The sequence below is a fragment of the Rhinoderma darwinii genome, chromosome 1 (genome assembly GCF_050947455.1).
Source record: "Rhinoderma darwinii isolate aRhiDar2 chromosome 1, aRhiDar2.hap1, whole genome shotgun sequence".
Taxonomy (NCBI): domain Eukaryota; kingdom Metazoa; phylum Chordata; class Amphibia; order Anura; family Rhinodermatidae; genus Rhinoderma; species Rhinoderma darwinii.
This window is the reverse complement of record NC_134687.1, coordinates 204,079,260-204,105,886: the sequence shown is the minus strand read 5'-3', so window position 1 is coordinate 204,105,886 and position 26,627 is coordinate 204,079,260. Positions and strand designations below refer to the sequence as shown.

At 42.5% G+C, this 26,627-nt stretch overlaps 1 protein-coding gene across 5 annotated transcripts in view; it reads left to right on the top strand.

The window, feature by feature from the left end:
• Window positions 1-26,627, top strand: part of PTPN13 (protein tyrosine phosphatase non-receptor type 13) — a 246,646-nt gene that overhangs the window by 39,766 nt on the left and 180,253 nt on the right. For 4 of the 5 annotated variants that reach the window (XM_075860908.1, XM_075860892.1, XM_075860917.1 and 1 more), the window contains exon 2: window positions 7,382-7,449. The exons of the other annotated variant lie outside the window; for it this stretch is intronic. In XM_075860908.1, coding sequence (XP_075717023.1) covers window positions 7,407-7,449 — 43 coding nt within the window. In that variant the 5' untranslated portion in view covers window positions 7,382-7,406. The remainder of the gene's footprint in view (window positions 1-7,381; window positions 7,450-26,627) is intronic. 5 annotated transcript variants of the gene reach the window in all.

The window sequence follows — 26,627 nt, the reverse complement described above, 5'->3', positions numbered from 1 at the left end:
GTCTGAAAGAAAAATGATCTCCTTAGATTTAGGGATTTACATTAGACCTTTATCAGGCAAGGAAGGTTATCTCATGGCTTAATGTCTGGTATGAAAAAGTCAGGTATTACCCATGAAGTTTTGTATTCTGATTAACGTTTTATATCCAGTATTTAGTTTTTATAGAAAACATTCGGTACATATGTATGTTTTGTAGACTAGGTGTGACGTGTGAATCCTGTAAGTAAGAATATATATAAAATATGCAGAAAATGCTATAAAGTCCTCCATCTAAATCCTGAACTTTACAGAATAATAGTCTATTTAGTTTTTCTGTATTAATTTGTCAGTCACGTTCGCTAGGGAAGAGTCATTGTGTCACGTTGCGTACATCTGCTGCTTTTATCTGCGCTGGTAACAATTTGCAGGACGATTGGACATCTGTCAGTAAAGAAGCTTTGCAAATAATATAATGAACTACATGAGGTTTATTTACAGCAAAGCTGTTTGTTTGTGGCAAGTTTGTGCTGCGGTATTGTCTCAAAGGTATTAACAGTCTTTGTGACAATAGAGTCTCAAAGGGATTTGTATTTTATTTTTTACACTCGACCGTGTTACAACATAGAAGTATGGTAATATTGTATACATGATATTAAATAATACCATGTTTGCAATAACTTATACATGACATGAGTTGTCCCTTTTAGGGTAGTCCCTGTCCATATGCCCTATTCAGGCATTAAGATGGTGTAGAGCAGGGGTCTCAAACTCGGCCGGGTAAGTGGGCCACATATAGAAAAAATTGGAAGTTGACGGGCCGCATTACTTTCAAATTTGATGCAATACAAAATTATTGTTAATCAATTAGTTATTTGAACTACTATAACACTACATTACTACAATACTACATTACTATAATAATAGCGCTAGGTTTAAAATTTGAGAGAATTCTCCACTTGCTTATTTGAACAATCCAGTTTTCCCGTTTAAGTGTCGCTAAATGCAGTCCGGCGGCTCAGTTGGCAGCGTTTGGCAGACACATGTCAAGATTGGGCCAGCTCCTTTTTTGATAGTGCCACAGTGCCCTCTGAAGATAATGCCACAGTGCCCTCTGAAGATAATGCCACAGTGACCTCTGTCGATACTGCCACACACCCACTTGTAGATTCTGCCGCAGTGCCCTTCGCAGGTGCTGCCGCAGTGCCCTCCGCAGATAATGGCACACACCCCAAGTAGATCGCTCCATTGGGGCTCCCTCCAGGAGGGGAATCCCCAGCCAGAGCGTTGCCGACGCTTTGGCTTGGAATTCCTCTGCTGTTGGAGCCCCTGATGTCACTGTCCATACACTGTGACGTCAGGGGATCCTTCTGGACAGGAATGTGATATCAGGGGCAACCCCAGAGCCGTTGTCCTGGAGCAGAGCACTAGTATAGGCTCTGCGCCAGAACTCTGGGGAAGCCACCGACATCAGTGTCCATATATGGACAGTGATGTCAGGGGCTTGCCCAGAGCTGGGGTCCCGGAGCAGAGCCACTTCTAGCACTCTACCTGGGATTCCAGCTCTGCTCCTGACATCACTGTCCATATAAGGACATGGATGTCAGGTGCAACCCCAGAGCTGGAGTCCCGGGCAGAGCGCTAGTAGGCTTTTCCTGGGACTTCAGCTGTGCTCCTGACATCACTGGGACTCCTGCTCTGGGGAAGCCCCTGACATCGCTGGCGATGTGTGGACAGTGATGTCAGAGGCTTCCCCAGAGTCCGGGAGCAGAACCTATACTAGCGCTCTGCCCGGGACTCCGGCTCTGGGGAAGCCCCAGACATCGCTGTCAATATGAGGACAGCGATGTCAGGAAATTCCACAGAGTCCCGGAGCAGAGCCGATACTAAGGGCTCTGTGTCCTGCGAGCCGCAGGTGACTGCCCCAGGGGCCGCATGCGGGCCGCATGCTTGAGACCCCTGGTGTAGAGAGTAATCCCCCCACTCTGAACCCCCTTCTTTTAAGCAGAGTAGAGAACTACTATAATGCACTGCTTTCGCTCTGCGGGATTCAAAGCGGTCATGTATTGCATTTGTTATTCAGATGAATAGGCACTGTGTGGTACATTAAAATAATCTGTATTCATCAAGGTATTTAAGGAATGGAAACACTACTTTTAAAGGCGTTGTCCCTTTGGGACAACACTTTTCCATATGCCCTATTGAGCGTATTGATGTCATAGAAGGGTTTCTGATGAAAGGGATCCCCTTTTGTTAGCCATAGTGGAGAGTCGCTGCATAGAGAAGCTCACGCTCTGGAAAACCAGGTAGGGCCATGTATTAGATGGTCGCTCATTCATTCATTCATTCATTCATTCATTCAAATGGTCTTTATGTAATACTGCACTTCCCGTGCAGATGTGTAGCGCCTGCAGCTTCAAAACTAAGGGTATGTTCAGACAGGGTAAGAGCTCACCGCGTATCAGCCCTGAGCGCCGCAGAGAATTCCGGCCAAAAAAACTGCAGCAAATTGTGGTGCAGTTTTTCATCCGGAATGTCCGCTGCAGAAAACTGCACATAGATAAAAATAAAGTTTCTTTCTCGGGGATGCGTCCCTCAGCCGTCCTGCAGGCTGGCCTCCTGGGTTGACGTTTTATCCTATGTGACTGCTACTGCAGCCTGTGATCGGCTGCAGCGGTCACATGGGAGGAAACCAGCCCATGAGGCGGGCCTTGATGATGAAATGCAGAATTCTGGGTATATGATTTATTTTTATTTTTTTCTGAATTGCGTTTTTTTGCGGCGGATTTGCTGCTTTTTACCACAAAAAAAATGCAAAATCTGCTATTTGTTGCGGGTTTTACTTCCCCATTGAATAGGGGAAAACCCGAAAAAAAAGAGCAGCGAATACGCAAATACAATTGACATGCTGCTTATTAAAAAAAACAACTCACCGCAGGTCAATTTCTGTGTTTTTTATTTTTTTACATTTCATTCACTTTGCTGCTTCTGTATTATGTTGCGGAATGTCCGCGGTATTTACGTTACACTGTAATCAGCTGAATACCAGCATGTCTGCTTTTAGAAAAGGCATTTTGTATAACCAGATAACAAAAAATTTTTTGTACCAAATCACTGAGCCCTGAGTAAAACAAATAAGTAAACAAAAGTCCAGTAAGGCCTCATTCACACGAGCGTATCAGATTCACGCGCGTGAATCTGGTCAGTGTGTGTTGCTTTATGCATCAGTGTGCTTTGCGAGTGGCATGCGTTGTTCACACACTCACAAAGCACTTATTTTATATTTTCTTTTCAATTGAACTGATGAGCAAATCACGCACCGCACACGCATGTGCATCTGTGTGCGGTGCATGGTTTTCACGCACCCATTGACTTCAATGGGTGCGTCGGTGCGTGATAACGCACCAATATAGGACATGCAGTGAGTTTCACTAAACAGACTCTCGCTGCGTGAAAAATCACGCATGTGTGAATGGCTCCATTGAAATCAATGGGTCCGTGAGCTATGCGTTGAATGAGGCCTAAGGCTAAAAACTCGTACTTTGCTAAGGGGTTGTTTTTCCAAACCTGAGCCATTATAAGAGACTGAAGCCTAAATGAACTAATGCACCTAGTGACTGATTCTGTTTGTGACCCAATTTGTGAAATTTTCAAAATTTGTTCATTTCAGTCAATAATCGTGTTTAGACGGGGAAGATGTCCAATGTAGCATGACATCATTTTTTCACCTCTGTATGAAATCGGAGGCCTACAGAAGTATACTCTATTTCCCATGCACCTCCATGGGATCCCTATTACAGCTCCATTCAAACTGAGCCATATTATGGGCGTTTGCATGAGTCCTAAAACATATAGCGATGTTAAACCACTATATAGTCACTGTACATTGATAAAAATGCTTCTCTTTGACTCAGGGACGTAACTAGGAAACACTGGGCCCCATAACAAACTTTTACCAGGGTCCCCCCTCCCCTGGGTGCCACACACAGCCTGGCCTTGTAGATAGTGCCCCCTGTAAATAGTGCCATACAGCTCCCTCCTTTAGACCGTGCTGTACAGCCCCCGTCCGTAGACCGTGCTGTACAGCCCCCGTCCGTAGACCGTGCTGTACAGCCCCCGTCCGTCTGTCCCCCGTCCTGTAGACGGTGCTTTACAGCCCCCCCCCCCACAAACGGTGATATACTTTCAAGTATCACAAAGCGGGACAATCCATGTGGCGCGCAGCAGCAATTTTTTTTTCTTTCTTTTAAGCCACACCTCTAATCTCACCCAATCCCCGCTCATACACACCCGGTTCTGCCCACACAGTATAATGCCCCCATACAGTATAATGCCCACACAGTTGCACCATGCAGTATAATGCCCACGCAGATGCACCATGCAGTATAATGCCCACACAGATGCCCCATGCAGTAAATTGCCCAAACAAATTCCCCCATACAGCATAATGCCCCATTGCTGCCCCATGCAGCATAATACCCCCATATCTGCCCCCACAGTATAATGCCCAACATAGTTGCCCCCACACAGTATAATGGGCCCCATACTGCCCCCACACAGTATCATGCTCTCCATACTGCTCCCACACAGTATAATGCTCTCCATAGCTACCCCCACACAGCATAATGTCCCCCATAGCTGCCCCCACAGTATGCCATCCATAGCTGTCCCCACAGTATTATGCCCCCCATAGCTGTCCCTACAGTATAATGCCTAATAGAAAAATAATAACATAATTACTCACCTATGTCCGTTCCCACGACGGGTGGAGGGTGCTTCTCCTCTGGTCTGTGCTGTGAGTGACTCTGCGCAGACAGGCAATGACGTCACTACATCGCGCCTGCCTGCGGCGAGCCGCTCACTGCACAGTGAATGCTGGAGCATGGAGCTGTCAGCTCCTTTCTCCAGCATCCAGGAAGCGGGACCAGCGCTGTGTGGCTATGGGGGCCCTGCAGGCCCCTCAGGTTTAGGGGTCCTCCCTGCTCTGTCATAGTGTTCAATAGTATCTGCATCCGAAGGACGCAGACACTATTGATTGTGGTGTCGCTACCACTGTAGCAGCCATAGCGGCTGCTACCGGAGCCTCCGGGCCCAGTTGCAGACGCTATGGCTGCTATAGTGGTACTTATGCCACTGCTTTGTGAATCCAAGTTTTTTTTGGAGGCTGATATTTTATTGCAAAGCACAGTTTCAACAGAAGGCTGTCTTAGAAACTAATTCAGTCAAGATTTGCCCCTTCCTTTTTCCATTACTCATTCATTTGAGTGTCCATTTTGGTCTTACAAAAGCTTTTGTTTTTGTTCTTCCTGATGACTTTTTTCAGATCTGTGGTATACCACGATGCAAAGGGCCTTTAAGAACTTACTGTAGTAACGTCTTTGTTGGAATAGACTGTGCATATCTATATGTACTGAGATTGTTAATCTTTCTATCTGTATAGAACCCGTTAAAAAAAAAATTATCCAATGTAGGAAAAGTAATGCAATTTCAAACATTATATATAATGATATATGTGTACATTAAATATTGTAGTATTCTTGCACTGTTGGTACCCTCAGCGATCGCGAGAAGATGCCAAACACAGAACATAAATGAAGGTGGCGCTGTTTCTGGTAAAAAAAAACAAAACAAGGGGCTGTTGTGCCCTATCTGAATTTTCAATTAATGCTATTTGCAAATGTACTTCATTTTTTATTTGTGGTGCAGTTAAGCAATGAAAAATTGGTAACCAATGTGGACCTAGTCTTTAAGCTTTTTTTATACATGATTTTTACAAATTCTGACTTTTAGTGCTGATCTTATGGACTGCTGCTAGGCTAGGGCTGGGTTTATTTGTATGCCCCTTGTCCACATAGGAAAAAAGTAACCGCTTCCAAGTGGCTCAACCTGTCGTGATACGTGCACAGGGCTGGTGTCCGCACCTTGCAAACCCAGGCAAGTGCCAGGGCCCACTACCCTTGGGGAGGGGGGGGGGGGCATTTTGCCGCCGGGTGCTGATGCTGCCGTAGTCACGGCATCACTGTCCATACAAGGACACTGATGTCAGGAGGAGTACCAGGCAAAGCGCTAGCGGCTCTGCTCCGGGACTCCGTCTCTGGGGAAGCCCTTGACATCACTGTCCGTATATGGACAGTGATGTCAGGGGCAGAGCAGGAGTCCCAGGCAGCGAGCTAGTAGTGTTCTGCCTGGGACTTGGGCTCTAGGGTTGCCCCTGACAATACTGTCCATATATGGACAGTGATGTCAGGGGCTCCTCCTGAAGCGGAATCCCCACCCAGAGCGTCATCAATGCTTTGACTGGGGATTCCACTCCTAGAGGCAATGCCATAGGCACTACCTACAGGGAGGGGGCTGTGTGGCCCTATCTACAGAGGGCACTAAATTTATGTGGGTACAAACTGGGGGCCTATCTTCTATATGGGGGCACAAACAGGGCCTAATGTCTATATGGGGGCACAAAGTGGCGTTTTCTGCCATTTTACTGCCACCGCAAAGGCGCCCACTAAGTCTGTGTCGCCCAAGGGCCCACATGCACCTGGAGCCGTCCCTGCGTGCATAGATATTGCTGAGGCTCTGTCCGCACTTGCATTGGTAGGTACGTTTTTTACAGCAGGCACAGCATGCAGTGCTAATGTGTACCATTATTTCTATTCTCTTATACTCTGTATGAGCAGCCGTGTGCTTTTTCCTTCGACATTTAGTACTAAATGTGTTTTGAATGTGTGGCTTTACGGCTATGAATGTCCTGAATGCTAAAAGTAAGCAGGCTCGAAACCTATAATTTTTTTTTTTGTGGGAGAGAATGTCTACATGAGCTTTGAATGTGCTGTCATGAGCACTACAATAATTATAACCCTCAACCTCTACCAGGATGAAAGACCGAGAAACTCATAATTGCCAATATCATCCAGGGCTTGTTAATGACCGTGCCGCGGCTATATTAATTTAACCATTCGTTTTCCAGTCTTAAAGGTACATTTTATGTATTTCTCTCTTTTTAGCACTAACCTATCACTCAGTACTGCACAGTTGTATTTACAACCGTGTAAATTTTGATTCCCCCCCCCCCCCCCCCCCCCCAGTATTTGACAAGAATCATGATTTGAGGAATTGACATGGGGTTGTTAAGGAAAAATCATCAAACTTTTGAACTCCCCTCTGGCTGTTTATGCAGGACTGTTAAAATATGGTTAACCCGATCCTCTAAGTATGTAGTCCTAATGTGATTTTAATTGCAAAGAGTGGAGAAAATAAACTAGAAATCTAGACCATTTGCAGCTAAAGGGGTAATTAAAGTCTGAAGAAATATGAACTCGTCCCTACGAGAGTTCACGTAAAGTACAAGATATTGTGGTAAGTTTACTAAGGCTGCGTTGTTAACTTCCGTTGTTTTTCTTTGTCATAGGAGCAGAACAACGGAAACGACGGCAATGATGGATCCGTCGCATGACCGACACCAATGGCGCCCGACAGGTGGGTAAGAAAATGAAGTCGATTATGGTTGGCATCTGCCAAAGACGTACTCATAGCACTGTCCACAATGAAACAGACATGACCGTATTGATATTTAGGCCTCCTGCACACGGCCGTAGCTGTGTTCACGGTCTGTGATTATGGCACGGATGGGCAGGGGAGTGTCATCCGTGGGCCGTACGCAATCCCGGACCGTGCACACACAATATGTTCATTCATTTTAATGAGCCCGGACCGCAATTGCGGACCGTATAATGATGTCCTATTTTTTTTGCAGTCCGGGCTCCGAGCGATCCACGGACCATGGAAACCACAGTCATGTGCGTTGGCCCATAGGTTAGCATGTGTTTTATCTGCAATTATGGTTCCAAAATTTTGGATAGTATACGGCTGCAAAACTACGGTTGTGTGCATGACCCTTAAAAGTACAAGTATCAGAGTAACGGAATCTTGGAATGCAAAATCATGTCCACCAGGAATGAATATTTTGATCTCCTGACGACATAGTGGGGCACCACTGCTATGGAGCTATATACAATAAATGTTCTTTTACACAGGGAGATATTATGCTCGTTAGATGAGCACTGATCAACAATATACCAGGTCGATTGGCGCTCGTTTGCTCTATTCACACGGAGCAGTGATCGCAAGTATGGGGAAGAATGAATGTTAAAACGATCGTTCGTCCATATACATTTTGCATCAGGTCAGCAGAAAGTCTCCTGTTTACATGGAGAGATGTGTTAACAAGGGACAATTTTTCTGGCCGCGTAAAAGATGCAATCAGCCAACGGACTAGTGTTAAGAATTTCCCATATCTTATTTATTAACTGCTGCCAAAATTAGAGCCTGCTTTAACCCCTTCCCACCGCAGCCATTTTCCATTTTCTTTTAATTCGCCGCCCCCCCCCACCACCTTCTAAAGCCATAACTTTTTTTTATGCTTCTGTCGATCTAGCCATATCAGGGCTTGTTTTTTACGGGATGAGATATATTTTTCTTACGACACCATTTATTGTTCCAAATAGTTTATTAGGCAGGGCTTACTAGGAGAACAATGATGGCAGACATGGAGGCCTTCAATAGGCCCCCAGACTGCCATGACTGCAATCAACACTCCACCATTGCATCGCAGGAAAGCCGATGGGCTGTCGGAGGGGGCCGTCCCTTTTTTCTAACCACTTATAATCCTCGGTCACTATTGACCGCAGCATCTAAGTGGTTAAATGACAGGGATAGTAGTAATCTAAGATCCTGCCAGTTGCAGTGAAATGTCAATTGTAACATATAGTGGACACCCACATCTTATGGCGCCTGCATCATACTTTCCCTTCCGACTTCCACAGCGGATGTCCGGAAAGGGTTAAGGTGGCTATAATGTGTCCCCATGCAGACCTCCTTAGGTCATCAGACCTCTCCATGATTTAGGAAACACACAGAAAAATAACCCTGGGAAATAAAGGCAGGCGACTCTAGGGTTATATCTTTGTGAATAAATTTTGATATTTTTATAATATATATACTAGTCCTTCTCAATAAATTTGAATATCATCAAAAAGTTAATTTATTTCAGTAATTCAATTCAAAAAGTGAAACTCCTATTATATAGATTCATTACACACAGAGTGATCTATTTCCAGCATTTTTTTCTTTTTTTTTTTAATGTTGAAGATTATGGCTAACCGTTAATGAAAACACAAAATTTAGTCTTTCAGAGAGAGAGAATTACAAAAATACAGCATCGTAGGTGATCCTGCATCAACAGAAGGACGTCACACACCCGGCCGGGTGGAATAATGACAATATAATAACCAAAACAAAATAGTGCACATAATCTAGACAGATGCATATCATGAAATTTAAGTAATGTATGTACAACAAGTGTGATAGTGTACGTATAGACACAAAATACAAATGTGTGTACGTCTAAGAATATAAGTCATGAAATTGATGAGACATTTACGCATGTACGGCTGTAATGGTTAGCTGAGAAAATAATTCTGGCAGGTGAATGACCTCAGGATGGTGAATCACCACTAGTTGATATGAGCAGCTGCATGGAAAAACAACTAATCAGACCTATAGATGCAAGTGCAGGACTAAAAATGGCTAAAGAAACACAACCATAAGCCCAATGTAACAACTTGGCCAAGGACAGTGATGTGAATCACCGTATCCGGCACCAACATGTATTACCAAATGGCAAAAGACCATATAGATAAGGATAGACCGTGAATTTCAGGACAGTCCATATATTTCAGGATAGACCATATATTTCAGAACGGTCCATATGATTCCGAACTTACCATATAATTCAGAACAGTCGAATAGTTCAGATAACAAATCTGCAATATTGAAAAGTGCCATATACTCATCCGCTATTGAGGTACCTCAGCCGAGGTGGGTTATAGTGGTAAGCCCAGGTGAAAGATGTGGCAAGGTGTATCAATATTCAACCGGCAAAATGCTCTCCAAGGGTGGTCTCCGCAGTAGGGAATAAAATGGGACCTCCATCCCCATGATGGTCTGTCTGTATGGCGCCTGTAAACTGCCTGGTAACAGCACATGCAATGTCCGCTGTCCTAGTAGCATGCAGAATATAGGATGTAGACCCCAACCAGGTCGGCATGTAGCCGAACACGCAGGATCCCGTGTGACGTCAGAACGTAAGCTACGTACTCTGATGCGTTTTGTGGTCTTGTGTCTTCTTCAGAGCGTTGCATGGTGTATTCATGACATCTGTGATAGGATCTAACTTGTTGCTCTTTGACCACCTCCTATTTCCCCTTCTTGTAATCTGGATCTTATAATTTTTCCAAATTAAGATTCCTTCTGTGCCTCATATGGAATTTTAGTCTTGATTTTGGAAAGACTTGTTTTTTTTATTCCTTTAAAAATGTATTACCAAAGTTTCTAGGCATTAATACTTTTCTTGTTCTGCTTCTTTAGTCCAGTGCTTTTCAAATTGTGAGGTGCCCCCCAGTTGTTGGTGAGGCACCAATCTCTTATTTAGCACCATAGCTGACCCCTTTTTGTGCTTTATTTTAATGTTCTTAAAATAACTTTTGGTTATTTCTACGAATTTTGGCATAGACCTCAATTAATGGTGAGGCCCGGGTATCACCATGTTCTTACATGTGAGGTCCTAGTAGTGAAAGATTGAGAAGCTGTGCTTTTGGGTCAATCACAGCACCCAAAAAAAAAAAAAAAATCTATCTTTTTTTTTTTTTTTTTTTTAGTTTTTAGCACTGTTTTGGCTCAATCACAAGTACTTTTTTTTTTTCTAGCAGTCCTAATAAATGTTCCTAGAATTTCTTCTGTGTGGCTGTTGTTTTCATGAACTTCTTAATTCGTAATGAAAGGCGGTTTACTTGTGACTGTGTCACGTGGAATTGTAATGATTTTCCTTCTGGATTTCATTTTATTGTCACATTGTCCTACTTATACAGACTCAATGCAATCATTCGGAACGTGCGTTCTTGTGACCAACTCTTATGAAGCATGTAGAAATTATACTTAATACGTAACGGTCTTTCTGGTTCAGTTTCTTTGGTAATGTACTTTGCAGGTGGTAAAAAGTACAAAGTAGCATTTGTGCAGTCACTGCTTCTCGAAGTGCTTAAAGAGAACCTGTCATGTCCCCAGAAAGTGTAATTTGCCACTGTACCTGTATTGCTGCCTTGCCCCTGATCCCAAGTGCACTTTATTTGATGTTGCCAGGTGCCTCGGTGCCCCCGCGATCATCCTCCGTTTTCTCAGCAATCAGCCCATTTATTCTGGAGGCTGATACGCTAATTCTTGAATAAATTGACAACTGGGCGGTCTCCACTGCCCAACATCAATGGGCGTAAACCCAACCTAACAGCCGCCGAAATTAGCAGGCTGATTGCAGGGGGAACACAGTCCTCTAGCAGCATGAAATAAACGGCACAGGAATCGGTTAATAGTTAATGACATTTTTTAAAAATTGCTTGAAAATACCAACCTCTTCATCTGGTTGCAGCCAGGTTTTCTTCTTCGGCCAATCCCTTTTGGTTACAAGGGTCTAGTTAAAATAAACTGATTGCCCGCTGCTGGAATTCCCACCAATCCCCTGTAGTTTTTTTTTGAGACCTGCAGCAAGTGTTTATTTCCCCTGCAATGCCATCACAGGAAACATCATTCCTTAGGCCCCCCTGCACACGACAGTGTTTTTTCCCTCCCGTAAATACTGGCCGTCAATACGGGTCCGTTGTCATCCGTATTCCACCCGTATTTACGGACCCGTAAAAAAGGGGGCTGGAAATGTCACGTGATCGCTCAGACGCCATTTTCTCTGCTTCTCTTTATTCAAACATTTTAATCCCCTGACGTCGCCTAGCAACGCTCCCGTAATTATGGGTGCACATACATGGCCACCCGTAATTACGGGAGCCTCATAGACTTCTATGGGACTGCCCATGCTGTAATTACGGCCTGAAATAGGCAAACGGGAAGGTACCCGTGGCCAATAGAAGTCTATGGGCCCATAATTACGGGCGTTTTACCTGGTGAAAATTGAAATCAATGGGGCTGTACAAATGCATGGATTTGTCGGATCCTCCAGCGGGCAAGTTATAGGGTATGTTCACACAGGGTGGATATGCTGCGTAAAAGCACACCGCGTATCTGCCCTGGTCACCGCATTAAATACCGGCTGAAAAACCACACAAATTGTGCTGCAGCTGTTCGGCCGGTATGGCTGCTGCGGAAAACTGTGCATTACAAAAAAAAAGGGGCCAGCCTGGACGAAGAAGCACAGAATTATAAATAAGTATAAGATTTTTTTGTTTCCGAGTTGCAATTATTGTGGCGGAATCGCAGCTTTTCCGCTGGAAAAAAGCACAACATCCGCTATTTGTTGCAGGTTTTACCTCCCCTTTGAATTTAAAGGGGTTATCCGCGTACCAAAAATTGCTTTGCCTTCCTATTTTTATGTAAAAAGAAGTCACTTAATATACTTTAATTAAAAATTCGGTACTAAATGGTGCCATTCAATCCCGGTGAACTGTTCCCGGAAGTCCTGGAGCTTTTCCCCGGGGACTCCAGTACTGCTGCCGACGTCACTGTACATATATGGACAGTGATGTCGGCAGCAGTACTGGAGTCCCCAGAGAGAGCTCCATCTATAGGAAATCCCTGAAGTCACTGACCAAATGTCAGGAGCAGTGCTGGAGTCCTGAGCAATGCGCTGGCTGATGCTCTGCTCGGGGACTCCAGCAATAGGCAGTGACAGCCCCCTGCGGTCATGCCATTGATAACACGCCGACACGAACGACACGAACAGCACAATAAGCAAGCCTCAGTCACGTGGGGCCGTGTCATCATTAGAAAAGCTCCAGGACTTCCGGGAACAGTTCACCGGGTTTGAACGCCACCATTTAGTACCAAATTTTTTATCAAAGTACATTAGTAAGTGACTTCTGCTTACATAAAAATATTAATTCAATGCAATTTTTGGTCCCCGGATAACTCCTTTAATGGGGAAAACACGCTACAAAACACGCAGCGAGTCCGCAAATACAATTGACTGCTTTGGATTAGAAAAACGCACTGCAGGTCAATTTCTGAACGACATTTATGCAGTGTGTGGATCAGATTTGTTCAAATCTCATCCACTCTGCTGCTAATGTATTATGCTACGGATTATCTGCAACTAAATCCTTTGCGGAAAATCTGCTGTATTTACGGTACGTGTGAACCTGACTACCCACTAAAGTAGCAATTAGGTAGGTGCAGATCTCTTTTAGAGGGAAGAATCTTGACACAATATCGATATTTAGCACATGTGAGGAATCCCTTTTTGACAAATCTGGCCGTTTTTTTTTCCTGCTCTTCTGCAACAAAGAAGAATATATGACCTCTTTCTGCTTGAAGTTGTACTAGATGTGCTAATGATATATAATTTTGCTTATAAATATACAGGCTATACATATTTCCCAGTGAGTATGTGCTTGCCGGGGCATATGGTGCACTCCAATGTACAGCTCCAGGTTGAAAACATTAATAAATCAGTTGTACTTGGTGCTCCGGGGAAATTTTACCGATTGTTTCTCATCAGAACATAATTTATCCAATATATATATATATATATATATATTTTATGTAATATATGTGAGATAAAATATATCTCATCAATCCAATCCACGAATGGAAGCCGCACTCCAGGTTATAATCCCATAAACCATTTTTATTCACCCAGTGTCCACTGAAGCAACATTTTACCCCCTCAATGAGAGTATTTTCAAGCTGCATCCTATATCTTTCAGTAATTGTTTTATTATTTATATGTAATTTGGGTGATAGTGTTTCCCTACCTCGTAGGATTTTTAGGATACCGTTTGCTTTGAAAGCAAAAATTTCCTTTAATTTGCATTTTTTTCATAGATTATAAAGAAAAAAATCCACTGATAAGACAACGAAAGGGCATTGGGAGGCCCATGCGTTCAGACAACATAAAACATTCCTGCAGCTTATCTTTATAATAGATCTTTGTCTTTAAATTACTATAATTTTGCCATTTCCTCAATATATCATGTAGATGGACATGTAAATTCCATGTTTACTTGACCTTTCACTGCTGGGAAGTGAATATGAATGTTTAAGTGGTTGGGTAGTTTAGACTTGTACCTGTGGGCGTAAATCATGTGGGAACTTTACACCATAATATCGTGCTAGGGAAATGGGATGTGGGTAATATGCACTGGTTATTGTGTGTGATTATTTAACATAACTCTTTAGAAGAAGTACAATTTCTGTTGTGTTTTTTTGTACTTTTTTTATTTTTTTTTATTTTTCAGTGAACTCATTTCAGTAATTTTTTGTATCAACATATATAACAAAGTTGTAGAAAGAAACCTGAGAGGAGAGCAGTATTTTGTACTATGTTAAATAAAATATTTTAACATTTTTCAGCTTAAAGAGGCTCTGTCACCAGATTATAAGTGCCCTATCTTCTACATAATGTGATCGGCGCTGTAATGTAGATTACAGCAGTGTTTTTTATTTAGAAAAATTATCATTTTTGACGGAGTTATGACCGATTTTAGCTTTATGCTAATGACTTTCCTAATAGACAACTGGGCGTGTTTTACTTTTTGACCAAGTGGGCATTCATTTACTCTGCACATAGTGACCTGCGTTGTTCTCTATGTGCAGCCAAATACACACACACTAACGTTACTGAAGTGTCCTGATAGTTAATAGACATCGCTTCCAGCCAGGACGTGATGTCTATTCACAATTCTGACACTTCGGTAACGTTTGTGTGGGACTTACTGCACAGTAAGCATGATCTCGCTGTAAGCTGTCATTTACAACGAGATCTTGCGAGATTACGCTGTAAATGACAGTTTACAGCGAGATTATGCTTGCTGTGCTGTAAGTCACAAACGTTACCGAAGTGTCGGGATTGTGAATAAACATCACGTCCTGGCTGGAAGCGATGTCTATTAACTCTCAGGACACTTCAGTAACGTTAATATGTGTGTATGTGGCTGCACATAGTGATCTAGTAAGATCACTATGTGCAGAGTACATGAATAGAGAGAAATGTATGACGCTGATTGGTCAGTGTCATACACTTCTCTCCACAACGCCCACTTGGTCAAAAAGTAAAACACGCCCAGTTGTCTATTAAGAAAGTCATTAGCATAGAGCTAAAATAGTCCGTAACTCCGTCAAAAATGATAGTTTTTCAAAATAAAAAACACTGCTGTAATCTACATTACAGCGCCGATCATATTATGTAGAAGATAGGCCACTTATAATGTGGTGACAGATCCTCTTTAAAGCAAACCGTTATAAAAATATTTTATCAGGGCTTGTCACAAATTTGCTGGTATTATCGGTTACTGGGGGTTCTATTGCACCCACTGATTGGCCACTTTTGCTCGGCAGAATTTTGGTCAGTATTTTGCTTCAGAATTTGTAAGTCAAAACGCGGAATGGGTCCAAAATGCGGAAGTCGAACTTTGTTCACATCTTCGTTCTGTGTTTCCGTTGCTCTACTCTGTCATAGGGGCAGAACAATGAAAATGGTAAAGGCGCCGGATCCCTTACATCACGTACACCACTGGCGTCCGACGGAACCCATTGACGTTAATGTATTTGTCATGGTATCCTTCGTTTTATCAGAATTAATTACGCAGAATCCTGCGCTATGGTTTATGGCACTCCTAGTTTTGGCCTCCAAATACTGTTACAGAATACTGACCAAAGCATTGTCATGTGAAAGTGGCCTAAAGATGATGCATAAACTTTATTAAATGTTGAACTGGACATTACCATTACTATTTCTTAGTGTCGGTTTAGGATTGTTTTTTGCATGTACCGTAAATGTCCTGCAATGATCTTTATTAATTAACATCCTTACATTTTGTAACTAAAATTAATCTGACCTGTTAAAAAAAACAAAAAAAAAAACCAGGTCAGACTGGCGCTATTGTGGTTGATTACCATCAGTGTTGCCAATTGTCTAATCCATGGAGGGTTTGTAAAAATAGGAAACTTTTACCTAGTGTCTATAGTAAAAACAATAAACACAAAAAATAAATCCAAAAACAATAGATGTATTTAAAGCTGGGCGTGTTTTACAGGTAATTATAACACATTATAAGAGGTTTGCCTGGCTTCTATTTTGTTTATTTTGGCTTTTCATTCATGAAGAGAAAGGGTAGGTTGACACTGAGGTTTTTGCAGCATTTATTTTTTTTCTAATCAAATGTGAAACAAACTGCTCCGCCTCCCATTGAAATCAATGGGAGGCATTTTCGGCCGTTTTTTGGCGCATTTTCCGACGCGGTTGATTTACAGCAGAGCAGGCGTAGTCTCGCTGTAAATTACAGTTTACAGCGTAATCTCGCGAGACTACGCCTGCTGTGCTGTAAATCAACCACAAATGCTACCGAAGTGTCAGGATTGTGAATAGACATCACGTCCTGGATGGAGGTCATGTATATTCACTGTTAGAACACTTGAGTATCGTTAGTTTGTGTGTATGTGGCTGCACATAGAGATCTAGTAAGAACACGATGCTGCTGTGTAAATGAATGGAGAGAAGTGTATGACGCTGATTGGTCACGGATTGGTCAGCGTCATACACTTCTCTCCACAACGCCCGCTTGGTCATAAAGTAAAACACGCCCAGTTGGGCATTAAGAAACTCATTAGCATAAAGCTAAAATAGGTCATAACTTCGTCAAAAATGATAGTTTTTGTAAATAAAAAAACACTGCTGTGATCTACATTACAGCGCCGATCACATCATGTACAATATAGGCCACCTATAATGTGGTGACAGAGCCTCTTTATTGAAAACCCTTTGAATATTCTGGGCTATAGACCTGTATTCCTTACCTTTGTTTCATTCTTTGTTTTCAAATTTGGATGTAAACGTTTTCAGTAACTTTTAACCCCTTAGTGACCAGCCTAATTTAGGCCTTAATGACCATCTATTTTTAAAGTTTTTCAATCTTCTCATTCAAAGAGCTTTTTTATTTTTGCATCGACAAAGCTGTAGAAGGTCTTGCTTTTTGCCGGACAAGTTGTATTTTTTAATAGCACCATTTTGGAGTACAGAGAATTTCATTAATTTTTTTTTAGGGGGGAGGGGGGTAGAAAACAGCAATTTTGACACTTTTTTGCATCCTAAATTTACGCCGTCTACCGTGTGGTATAACTTTATTCAGCGGGTAATTACGATTGCAACAATACCAAATTTATATAGATTTTGTATGTTTTTCTACTTTTACACAGTAAAAACACTTTTTTCAAAATTATTTGTTTTTGTGTCTCCATATTTGAAGAGTCATAACTTTTTTTTTTTTTCCGCCGATGCAGCTGTATGGGACTTCACTATGCGTTCCCCCGATCACATTTATAATACACTACGATGCTTTTGTATTGTAGTTTATTAGTGCCTGTCCGTGTAAAACGGACCGGCATCTGCTAGGCCATGCCTCTGGCGGTGGTGTGAGAGAGAGAGCTCCCTCCCTCTCTCCAAACCCACTCAGATACGGCGCTCGCTATTGAGCGCTGCATCTGAGGGGTTAAACTGGCGAGATCGATACTGATCTCAATCTCGCCCATTCGAGCAGGCTGCTCCCAGCCCTCAGCTACCGGAGGTAGCTGAGAGCAGGGAGATTTTACGGCTCCCCGCTCAGTTTATTTAAATGCAGCGCCATGAAAAGGCATATGCATCGGAATAAAGCCCATTATTGGCTGCCGTGAAAAGGCGTATTGGCAGTCGCTAACGGGTTAAGCTGTCCAGATAAAAACAAAAAGGAGGATGCCAACCATGAACGCTGTGAGTGTAAAAAAAAAAAAGTAATTTTCAGTCATCCGTATAGGAATAACGTCCTAATGTCAGTATTTTGTGAATGATCAGTGGATTGCAAATCGGACTGTTGTGGAATGTTAACGTATAGTCACAGCCTTTTAGAATTCATCAAGTAAAGCTTTTATTTGAAGCTATATTAAAGAGTATATATGGGAACTGCAAAAATAGCAATTTCCTCTTAAAATATTATTAGCAAAAATTTTCCATTTTCAAATGGGATTGATTTTTACAATAAACCGAAGGGCCAGGGCAACCATAAAGAAATGTGACATCTTTTTAAAGATCACTTTATTCTGTGGAGAAATATTACAAGTAAACTATTTAACGTCACGGTTCCCCACCATTAATGGGATTGTCTCATTGGAGACCACCCCATTTCAGTTTTCAGCCATCAGCAAACCGCTGCTTTTGCGGATGGGAAGCTGAGGCCAGACAGACATTTCCTCTGCAGGGTCAATGCAGTATTACATGGCGGCCATTCAATGAGTGGCCGTCCATTTAATATGTGTTCTCGTGTGAATGAATCCTTTTACACCTATTATTTCCTGTTGTTACCTGGACAATACAAGGTGAGAACCAGCTCACACTTTCAGGTGGAATTTTTCAGTATTTTGTATCCTCAGTATTAAGATATTCAGTAATATTTTATTGTAACTTGATAGTGTTTACTAATACGGTTGACTAAAGGAACCTGGTCATGAAAGTTCCCTGACTTTAATGGGGTCCATCGAGGTTCATTTGGGGGTTTAATAATTTTTTGACTGTAAAAATAGTGCTGCAAAGTGAAAGAAACCCACCAAAGCAAGTGTGAACAGAGCCTTTAAAATGCAGTCATCACATAATATAAATAAATATGCTGAAAATGGGGATATGACCACGAACTCTAAATGTTCTTTCTACCCTTTATATAATGGAATATTAATAATTACTCAATTTTCCCTGTCAACGTGAAGAGATAAAGTTGTCCTGTTCCTTGATACCAGTTCCTGTAACAGTCCTGGTGGGTAGTTTGTTATTCGACGTGAGATGGTTATTAAGTCATGTAGTTAACTGAAACTCAGGCAAGCGGAAACCACTCGGTCACTAGCAACACTTTGCCGGTCAGAGCTGATTAGTATGCGTGTCCATGTTCCTAGCCACAATGGGCAAGGAATGTGCTCGAGAAAGACCAGTATGGCTGTTTGACTATATTATTAAGTCCTTTTTTTCCTTTTGATACGGATATGTCTTATTTGCACTATTCTGTGTCTGCAGTGTGTGAATATCACGTGTGTTTATATAGGTATATACTTGATAAGCTCTGGGTTCCATGTTTCAAGATTGTCTGAGTAAAAGCGGCCTTGCATTACAAAGCAGTTAGGAGAAAAATCTGAAACCGAATTGGTTGCTTCTGGGCAACTAGACCCGTTTCTCTAAGTTATGATACATGGGGTCCAAATTGTAAGCTCTGGACATAGCGGGTAATTCCTCTGTGACTGGAATCCTGAATTTACCTGTGTGTTGGCACACTCCGCAGGCTAGAGCAACTGTCACCACCTTTTTGCTACCCTCACTGAGGAAAGCGTAAGATGGTGACCAAAGAGGCTGATTTCAGCGTTATAAGTGTTATGTGTAGGTAAGGTGTACTTTTTGTAAAATTTACAGTTTTAGAGGTGCTCTTCATCTTACCAGAAAAAAAATAGCACAGCAAGCTGCGTTTTTTTTTCTGTAATTTTTGCCGGAATCTGCAGCGGAGGCTTCGAACGGAACCTCCAATGCAGACGTGAACACATATCTGTCTCTCTTTGCTGATATGCATAAAAGGCCGAGTATTTTTATTTAAAACTATTTTATTTCGCTTGACTTTCCAATTACTTGTGGTTATTTGTAGATTAAAATGGAATATTATCTCTACCACTGTTTTACCGCAGGAGTAGTTCAAGAAAATGTTCCTTGTACTTCTTTTATGGAAAATTAGAATTTTCTCACTTGCTGGTTTTCCCCATTGACACTAGTTGGGAAAAATCGCAACAAAGCCATTCAAATTTTGTGTTGCGTAGGGCATGCTTTGGTACACAGGGTAGTTAAAGGAGTTTTCAATAACCTTATGGCCTAAAATAATAAATGGGCACATGCTCGCCTTCTTAAAAAGGACCTGTCTCCTCTCTCCTGACGTGTCTGTTTTAGAAAATACTCGTATTCCCCAAGAAAAAAAAAATTCTGGAGCATCTTTTCTTAGAACTCTGCATTGTGCCGTTCCTCTTTTCTTCTAGAAATTTATGAATAAAGTGACAAATGGGTGTAACCATTTAGGGGGATGTCTATGCAAAGGTTGTCCAATGAATGCTGACTCAGACGGTAAAGGGACACGCGCATTTTACAAGGGCAATGGTGACACCCAGTTGTCAATTTATTAATAAATTTCTAGGAGGAATCACACAAAGCCGAGTTTTAAGAAAATGCTGCAGAATTGTTATTTCATGGGGAATATGAGGATTTACTAAAAATAGACCTTTCAGGAGCGTGGACAGGTCCTCTTTAAATCCCCTGCTGCTCTAGTGCTGAATGGCATATATGCCAAAAATACTAACCTCACGTCAACAATGTAAACTGAGGCTGGCAGGGCACCACAAGACCGCTGGGGTCATATTTGTTACTTTAAGCGATACACAGCTGCCATAAGATGACAATGAATCAAAACTCATGGTTTCTATATCTTCCACTGATAAGTTGGAATAAGTGGCTCTGTACTTATTAGGCTGTATTTTTGCTATATTCCTGCAGTTCTGGATACAAAGTAGGCCACCGAGGGCACAAAGAAAAAATTTAGATGACTCAGCCCTCAATCTGGGATAGGGGATTAAGGCCCAATGCACGCGACCGTGCCCGTAATCACAGCCCACGATTGCGGGCACTGCCGGCCGCTGAGTATAGGAGCACGGCCCGTAAAATGCGAAAAATAGGACATGCTCCATAATTCCCAGCACAGTTCTACGGCACAGAAACCCATCTGTAGCGCTACGGAAAGGTGTCTGCAACCGAATGGGTCCGTAAAACCACGGACCACGGTACGGTACGCGGTTTTACGGTCGTGTGCATGGGGCCTAAATTCTTTGTTTTGCTGGAAGTCCGCATGTAAATACTTTGTTTTAGAAAGCCTTACTGTGTTCCAATATTGCAAGTGGAACACTTCTACCTAGCTACTTATATTAAGTGATATTTTGATGATATGTAAAGCATTGTGAATAACTGCTGTTAGGGCTCATGCACACGTCCGTGCCCGTAATCATGGTCCATAATTACGGGCACGGCCAGCTTCCCGCATTTTTTGGCCCGTGCTCCCATTCAAAGTACGGCCCGTTAAAAGCAAGAGAACGGACATGTTCGACAATTTTCTGAACATTTCTACGGCCCGGACACCTTCCCGCAAATATAGAGGAAGGTATCCATGGTCAATAGAAGTGAATGGGTCCGTAATTACGGTCCGCAATTAGACGATTTTTACGGTCGTTTGCATGGGGCCTTACTCTATCATTCCTGAAGTTCTCTGGATAGATAATGAGATGGTTTCAGTGGGTAGTATTTTAGTGTAACTTTGAGAGTGGTTGTATGAAAGTGCAATGCATTGCGGTTTTACAAGTTCAGTACAAATCCAACATCAATCCAGAATTTTTTTAAAATTGGGAATTGAATCACTCATTTTAATTTCCCTTGCCCTGCTGTCAGCAGTAATAGAAGAATTTAGCTACTATTCCTCTTCTTCCTGAGATTAATATGAATCCAGTTTAGAAATCACCCGTGTTTAATCAAGTCCATGTCTATTAAGTACAAATTTTAACTTGGCAAGATGTCTTAAGTAGACGGTATTCTATTGAAGTAATAATATGAGCATTCTCCTCCAAAAGTTCACAGACCGGTCTTGGTTGAAACTGATTCCTTCTGACTGGTGCTTTTTTTTTAATTGAATTTTTTCAGGAAAATGATTACTTTTACTCCTAGTGAAATGAAGAATGCCAGACAAATTCCTCACGTGATGACGGGGGAAAAAAAGACAATGATTTTTTAAACCCTGTAAAGATATCACAGAAATATAACAGAGGAACATCAGTGTCGCCCCTTGTGCAAAAACGTCATAAAATCATGCATCACTATTTTGTCTAGCAAATTGACAGAAACCATGATAGATGCCCAATGAAACCCATTAAACTCCATGGGTTCCGTCGGGCCCATTTGGTTTCCGTCATGCAACAAACCCAGCGCTTCAGTTTTTCATTTTTTTTTCTGTTCCTATGATGGAACAGAAAAACGAGTGCAGATGTGAACAGAGCCATATAGCATAGTAATTTCCGCCAATGGTCTCCGGAATTTAAAGGGTTAGTCCACTTTGGATAATTCCTCTACGTTAGAAGGCCCCCAAAAATAAATTAATCACAGGGTGTCCAGCTGTTGAGATCCCCAGCAATCAGCTGTAATCTGTGACGGAATCGGACAGCAAGCGTTTATGTCCCCATGCGGCGCCACCACAAGGTTAATTAGGCATTACATGGTGCCCTTAGAAATTAATGCAGGTCCTCCAGGGAGACGCTCTTTGTAGGTGCCCTCTGCTCTGGCCTATTCATTGAGGATATTAAAAATTGGAACCTCCCTTTGTTAACTTAGAAATCCCTAATAGGGTATTTGAAAATATGCGTTCTACACCAGACAACTGCTTTAAAGGTTATATATATACCTAGCTGCATGTGGTATTTAATGCTACTAGTCACTGCTTGTTTTCTACACTGCCTTTAAAGGGGTTTTCCCATAAGAGACATTTATGATATATCCACAGGGACCCCATCTCTGGGACCCGCACCTATCTCCAGAACGGGGCCCCCTAAGTGATCTGTGTTGCGGCTGAATCCGGTGAATTCCGACCATGAAAAAGGTTAGATGGTCGTAAGTTGCGGAAAAAGCGTAGCTCGCATGCTACGCTGCTTCCGTAACTGCCATTCACTACTATGAGAGTTAGGAAAACCGTGTAGCTCAGCGAGTTACGCTGTTTTCGTTACTCCCGTCTGTTTAATTAGGAAGTGGCCGAGAGGCACGAGATCAGACAAAGCTAGAACGGGGTTTAGGGGACCCCGTTCTAGAGATAGGTGTGAGTCCCAGAGGTGGGACCCGCATCTATCCTGTGGATATGTCAAATGTTTCTCGTGAGAAAACCCCTTTATTCTTTGCCTGGTTGATCAGTAACGTTGGTCCATTAATGGTTAGCTGTATAATGACGGGTAAAATTTCTGTCCCACCATCAGATATTCTCTCTGGTCTTTGTTGGCGTTTGAACCTACATTTTATATGTAAAGATCAGAGCAGTTCTGTTTAAATATTGCATTTTGCCTATTCAGCATTGAGCATAAAGCTTAGCAGAATGTTCCTGTAAAGCTGTGCCAACCAGGAGGAGAGGTAATTGCTTCTCTAATCACTTGAAGAAAAGTGAATTTCCTCTAAGTTGAGATTCTGTTTTTCTAACATTCCTTGTTTCCGGAGTGGATCTAACCACAAAGAATTTGTGTTACGGGCCATGGGTCTGGTTATTGTGGGGAGCTTGCTTATAGCAGCCTCTCTAGAATTACAAAGTCCTGGGCAGAAGCCGTGCATTTTTGTGTGATGACCAAAGGCAGCTCATGGGAACCAACCTTGTTTTTCTCCAAGAGTTTTGGGAATTGGTGGCTAGCTTTCCGTATTCTCTTACCTGCTAGTCTTGTGAAATAAGCGGTTATCAATCATTTAAGAAGGTTTTTTGACACCCGTTATATATTCTTCATTGTTTCCTAGTATAGTTTTATTCGTTTGTGGGAGAATTCACTAATTTACTGTGCTAGGCCGGGCGCTCAATATTACTATTTCAAGAATATTGGAAGCCATTGGTTTTGCATTCCCTATTTTCTTGTTAAAGATGGTCTGTCACAGGGACCATACTTCTCTCAAGTAACTCTCTGCAGCACGGGGCCCCCTAAACCCCGTTCTACTGGTCTGTATTGTGGCTGAATCGTGTGATTTCCGACCATGAATTACGGAAACAGCGTAGCTCGCATTCTACGCTGCTTTGAACTGCCAATCACTACTATGGGAGTTACGGAAACCGCGTAGCTCACAAGTATGGCTGGGTTAATACTGTCAGTAGCTGGTGTAGCAATAGAAAGACGATTTGTCCATATGGAGTCACCTATTGTCTGTTATTGCACAATTTTATGGACTTCACAATCGCCTTTGATTTATTCACATACATTTATTTCCAGTTGTCTTTTGTGAAATTTGAAGTTTTTGTTTTTGCTATATAATAAATAGTTAGAGAGTAAAAATTAACTGCCCACAAATTTCCATACCTGCAAAAAGAATTTCCACTTTAAGGCCCCATGCACACGACCGTAAAAAAACCTCCGTTTTTGCGGACCGCAATTGCGGTCCGCAAAAACGGAGCCATTCACTTTCATTGAACACTGACACCTTTCCGTAGCACTACGGAAGGGTGTCAGTGCCGTGGAAATGTTCCGGGAATTATGGAACATGTCCGTTCTTTCGCATTTTGCGGGCCGTGCTCCCATACTTTGTATGGGAGCACGGCCCGAAAATGCGGCTGTCAGTCAGCGGCCGGCCGTGCCCGCAATCGCGGGCCGTGATTGCGGGCACGGTCGTGTGCATGGGGCCTAAGGCCTTGTTCACACAGTCCAGATTTGCTTCACATTTTGCATGCATATTTTATGCCAAAACCAGAATTGGATCCAGGAGAGCAGACCTAGAAGACCTTTCTTTATATATTTCTTCTGTTTTAGGTTCGGTTCCTGGTTTTCTCTTAAAAAAATACTTGCAAAGTGCAGCAAATCTGCACTGTATGAACAAGACCTAAATGTTTTTCCACTTAATATTTATTGAATTTATTGTTGCTGGCCTCGATGTTACGTTTAGCGAAGCTAGGCTTTCCGGCCTGTGTTTGGCTGTCTCAACCATTAAATCTCGTGGAAAGTCTATTTTTTATTTACAGCCAATGACCGGTAGACAGGGAATAAAATGAGATAGTTGATTACTGTGTGAAGGATCGTCGAGAGTAAGGCAGGAATAGAATAATTAGGGTAATTCTTACTTTGGTAAAAAAAAAAAAACATACCCCTTTTAAAACCAAACCACACCTATTTCCTACACAAACTTGGCCAGTGTGGTTTGCTAGGACACCTTCTCGACAGACTGCAGTGCTGTTATCTTATAAACCGTAGTATTCACGCTTAGTTTTGATAAATTTGTAGGTTCAGTACAGATGGTAACCCACTTTGATCAACTAGGTTTCAGCAGTTGTCTACTTTCAAGTGAAGGGGGTTGAGCTGCAATACCAGTCCCAGCCTATGGACAAGAGTGGCACTGTTTCTGGGGGGGGGGGGGAGGCACACAATTAAATTTTCTTATCTTTAATAGGAAGCTGTGCAAAAATGTATATCCCTGTAACAAATGAGTTCACAGTACTTGCCATTTAAAAGCTCGGTGTACGTCTGGTGTATCTATCTGTACCACACAGACCACTTCCGGATTTCCTTTGTAGCACAGTATATATTTTTTTTTCTTCTAGATCTCTCTACTTTACATTTATTTGTATCTTCTGCAAAATAAATCTATACGTTATGCACATGTCTTTGTGAATTGAAATGTCATTAAAAAGAGAAAAGGCTGGGAACAAATGATCCATCATTGAGCTATTCAATTTGCGCTCTCTTTTTCCATTCAGTGGATATTTTCTTTTTGTTGTGCCATTCTTGGTAAATCAACTTTTAGTTCAAAACCCAAAAACAGTGATGGAGATCATCAATCGTGTTCATTGGCACTGGCCATCGTATTAATTGCTCAGATTACCTTTTGTTTTCTTGTCCTGAATGATAAAATTTCATTATTGTCCCGACTCTTCCCCATGGCAGATGTCGGAGGAGAGAAAGATCGGCTGTTTGATTTCAACATGCCCGATCCTTTTGTTTGTGACGGATAATCCGCTGCCAGAGGTGTCTGGCAGCGGCTTTTTTACCTTATACGCCGGTAGAGCCGAGCATGCACGTGATTAATATAATTAATAATTTTCTTTTTGTGCTTTTTTTCTTATTTGATTTTTATTCTATGCAAAAATCTCCTGTTGCAATCTGGAATCCATCAGTAAAAGGGTTTTATAATTCACTGCTGTGAATGGGCTGCCATAAAGCATGAATGACCAATGCAAATATTCGGTATTGGTCTGGCAGTCAGACTAGGGATGCACGGTGCATCGAAACTTCGATACTGTTTCGATACTGTGCATCCCTAAACGGTTCGATACCGCTATTTCCTGTATTTCGATACTGAGCTGTGCAGCCGCACAGCTCAGTATAGTAATACATGAATGTATGGGAGCGCGGCTGCGGCTGTGTAATTCAGCCACAGCCCCACTCCTGAGTCATGATAAGTGCGCGGGGTCAGGATGATGCGATGCGGCCGGCGCTGCACTAATGATTGCCGTCACTGAATACAGAACATGGCGGGCGCTCTACAAAACACCTCCATGTTCTGTCTCCAGTGCCTGTGCTCATTAGTGCAGCGCCGGCCGCATCTCCTCATGCTGACCGCGCGCGCACTTCCTGTCAGGAGCGGGGCAATGGCTGTATTCAGGGGCGTAGCTAGAGGCTCATGGGCCCCGATGCAAAAATTCTTACTGGGCCCCCCCCCCCCCCGCAAACTTCTCATGGCCGACGGTCCACTTTCAGCTGCATCGCTGGGTCTCCTAAGTGACCCAACAATGCAGCACTAGCAGCCGGGGGCGTCACTAAGGCTGGGTTCACACACACTATTTACG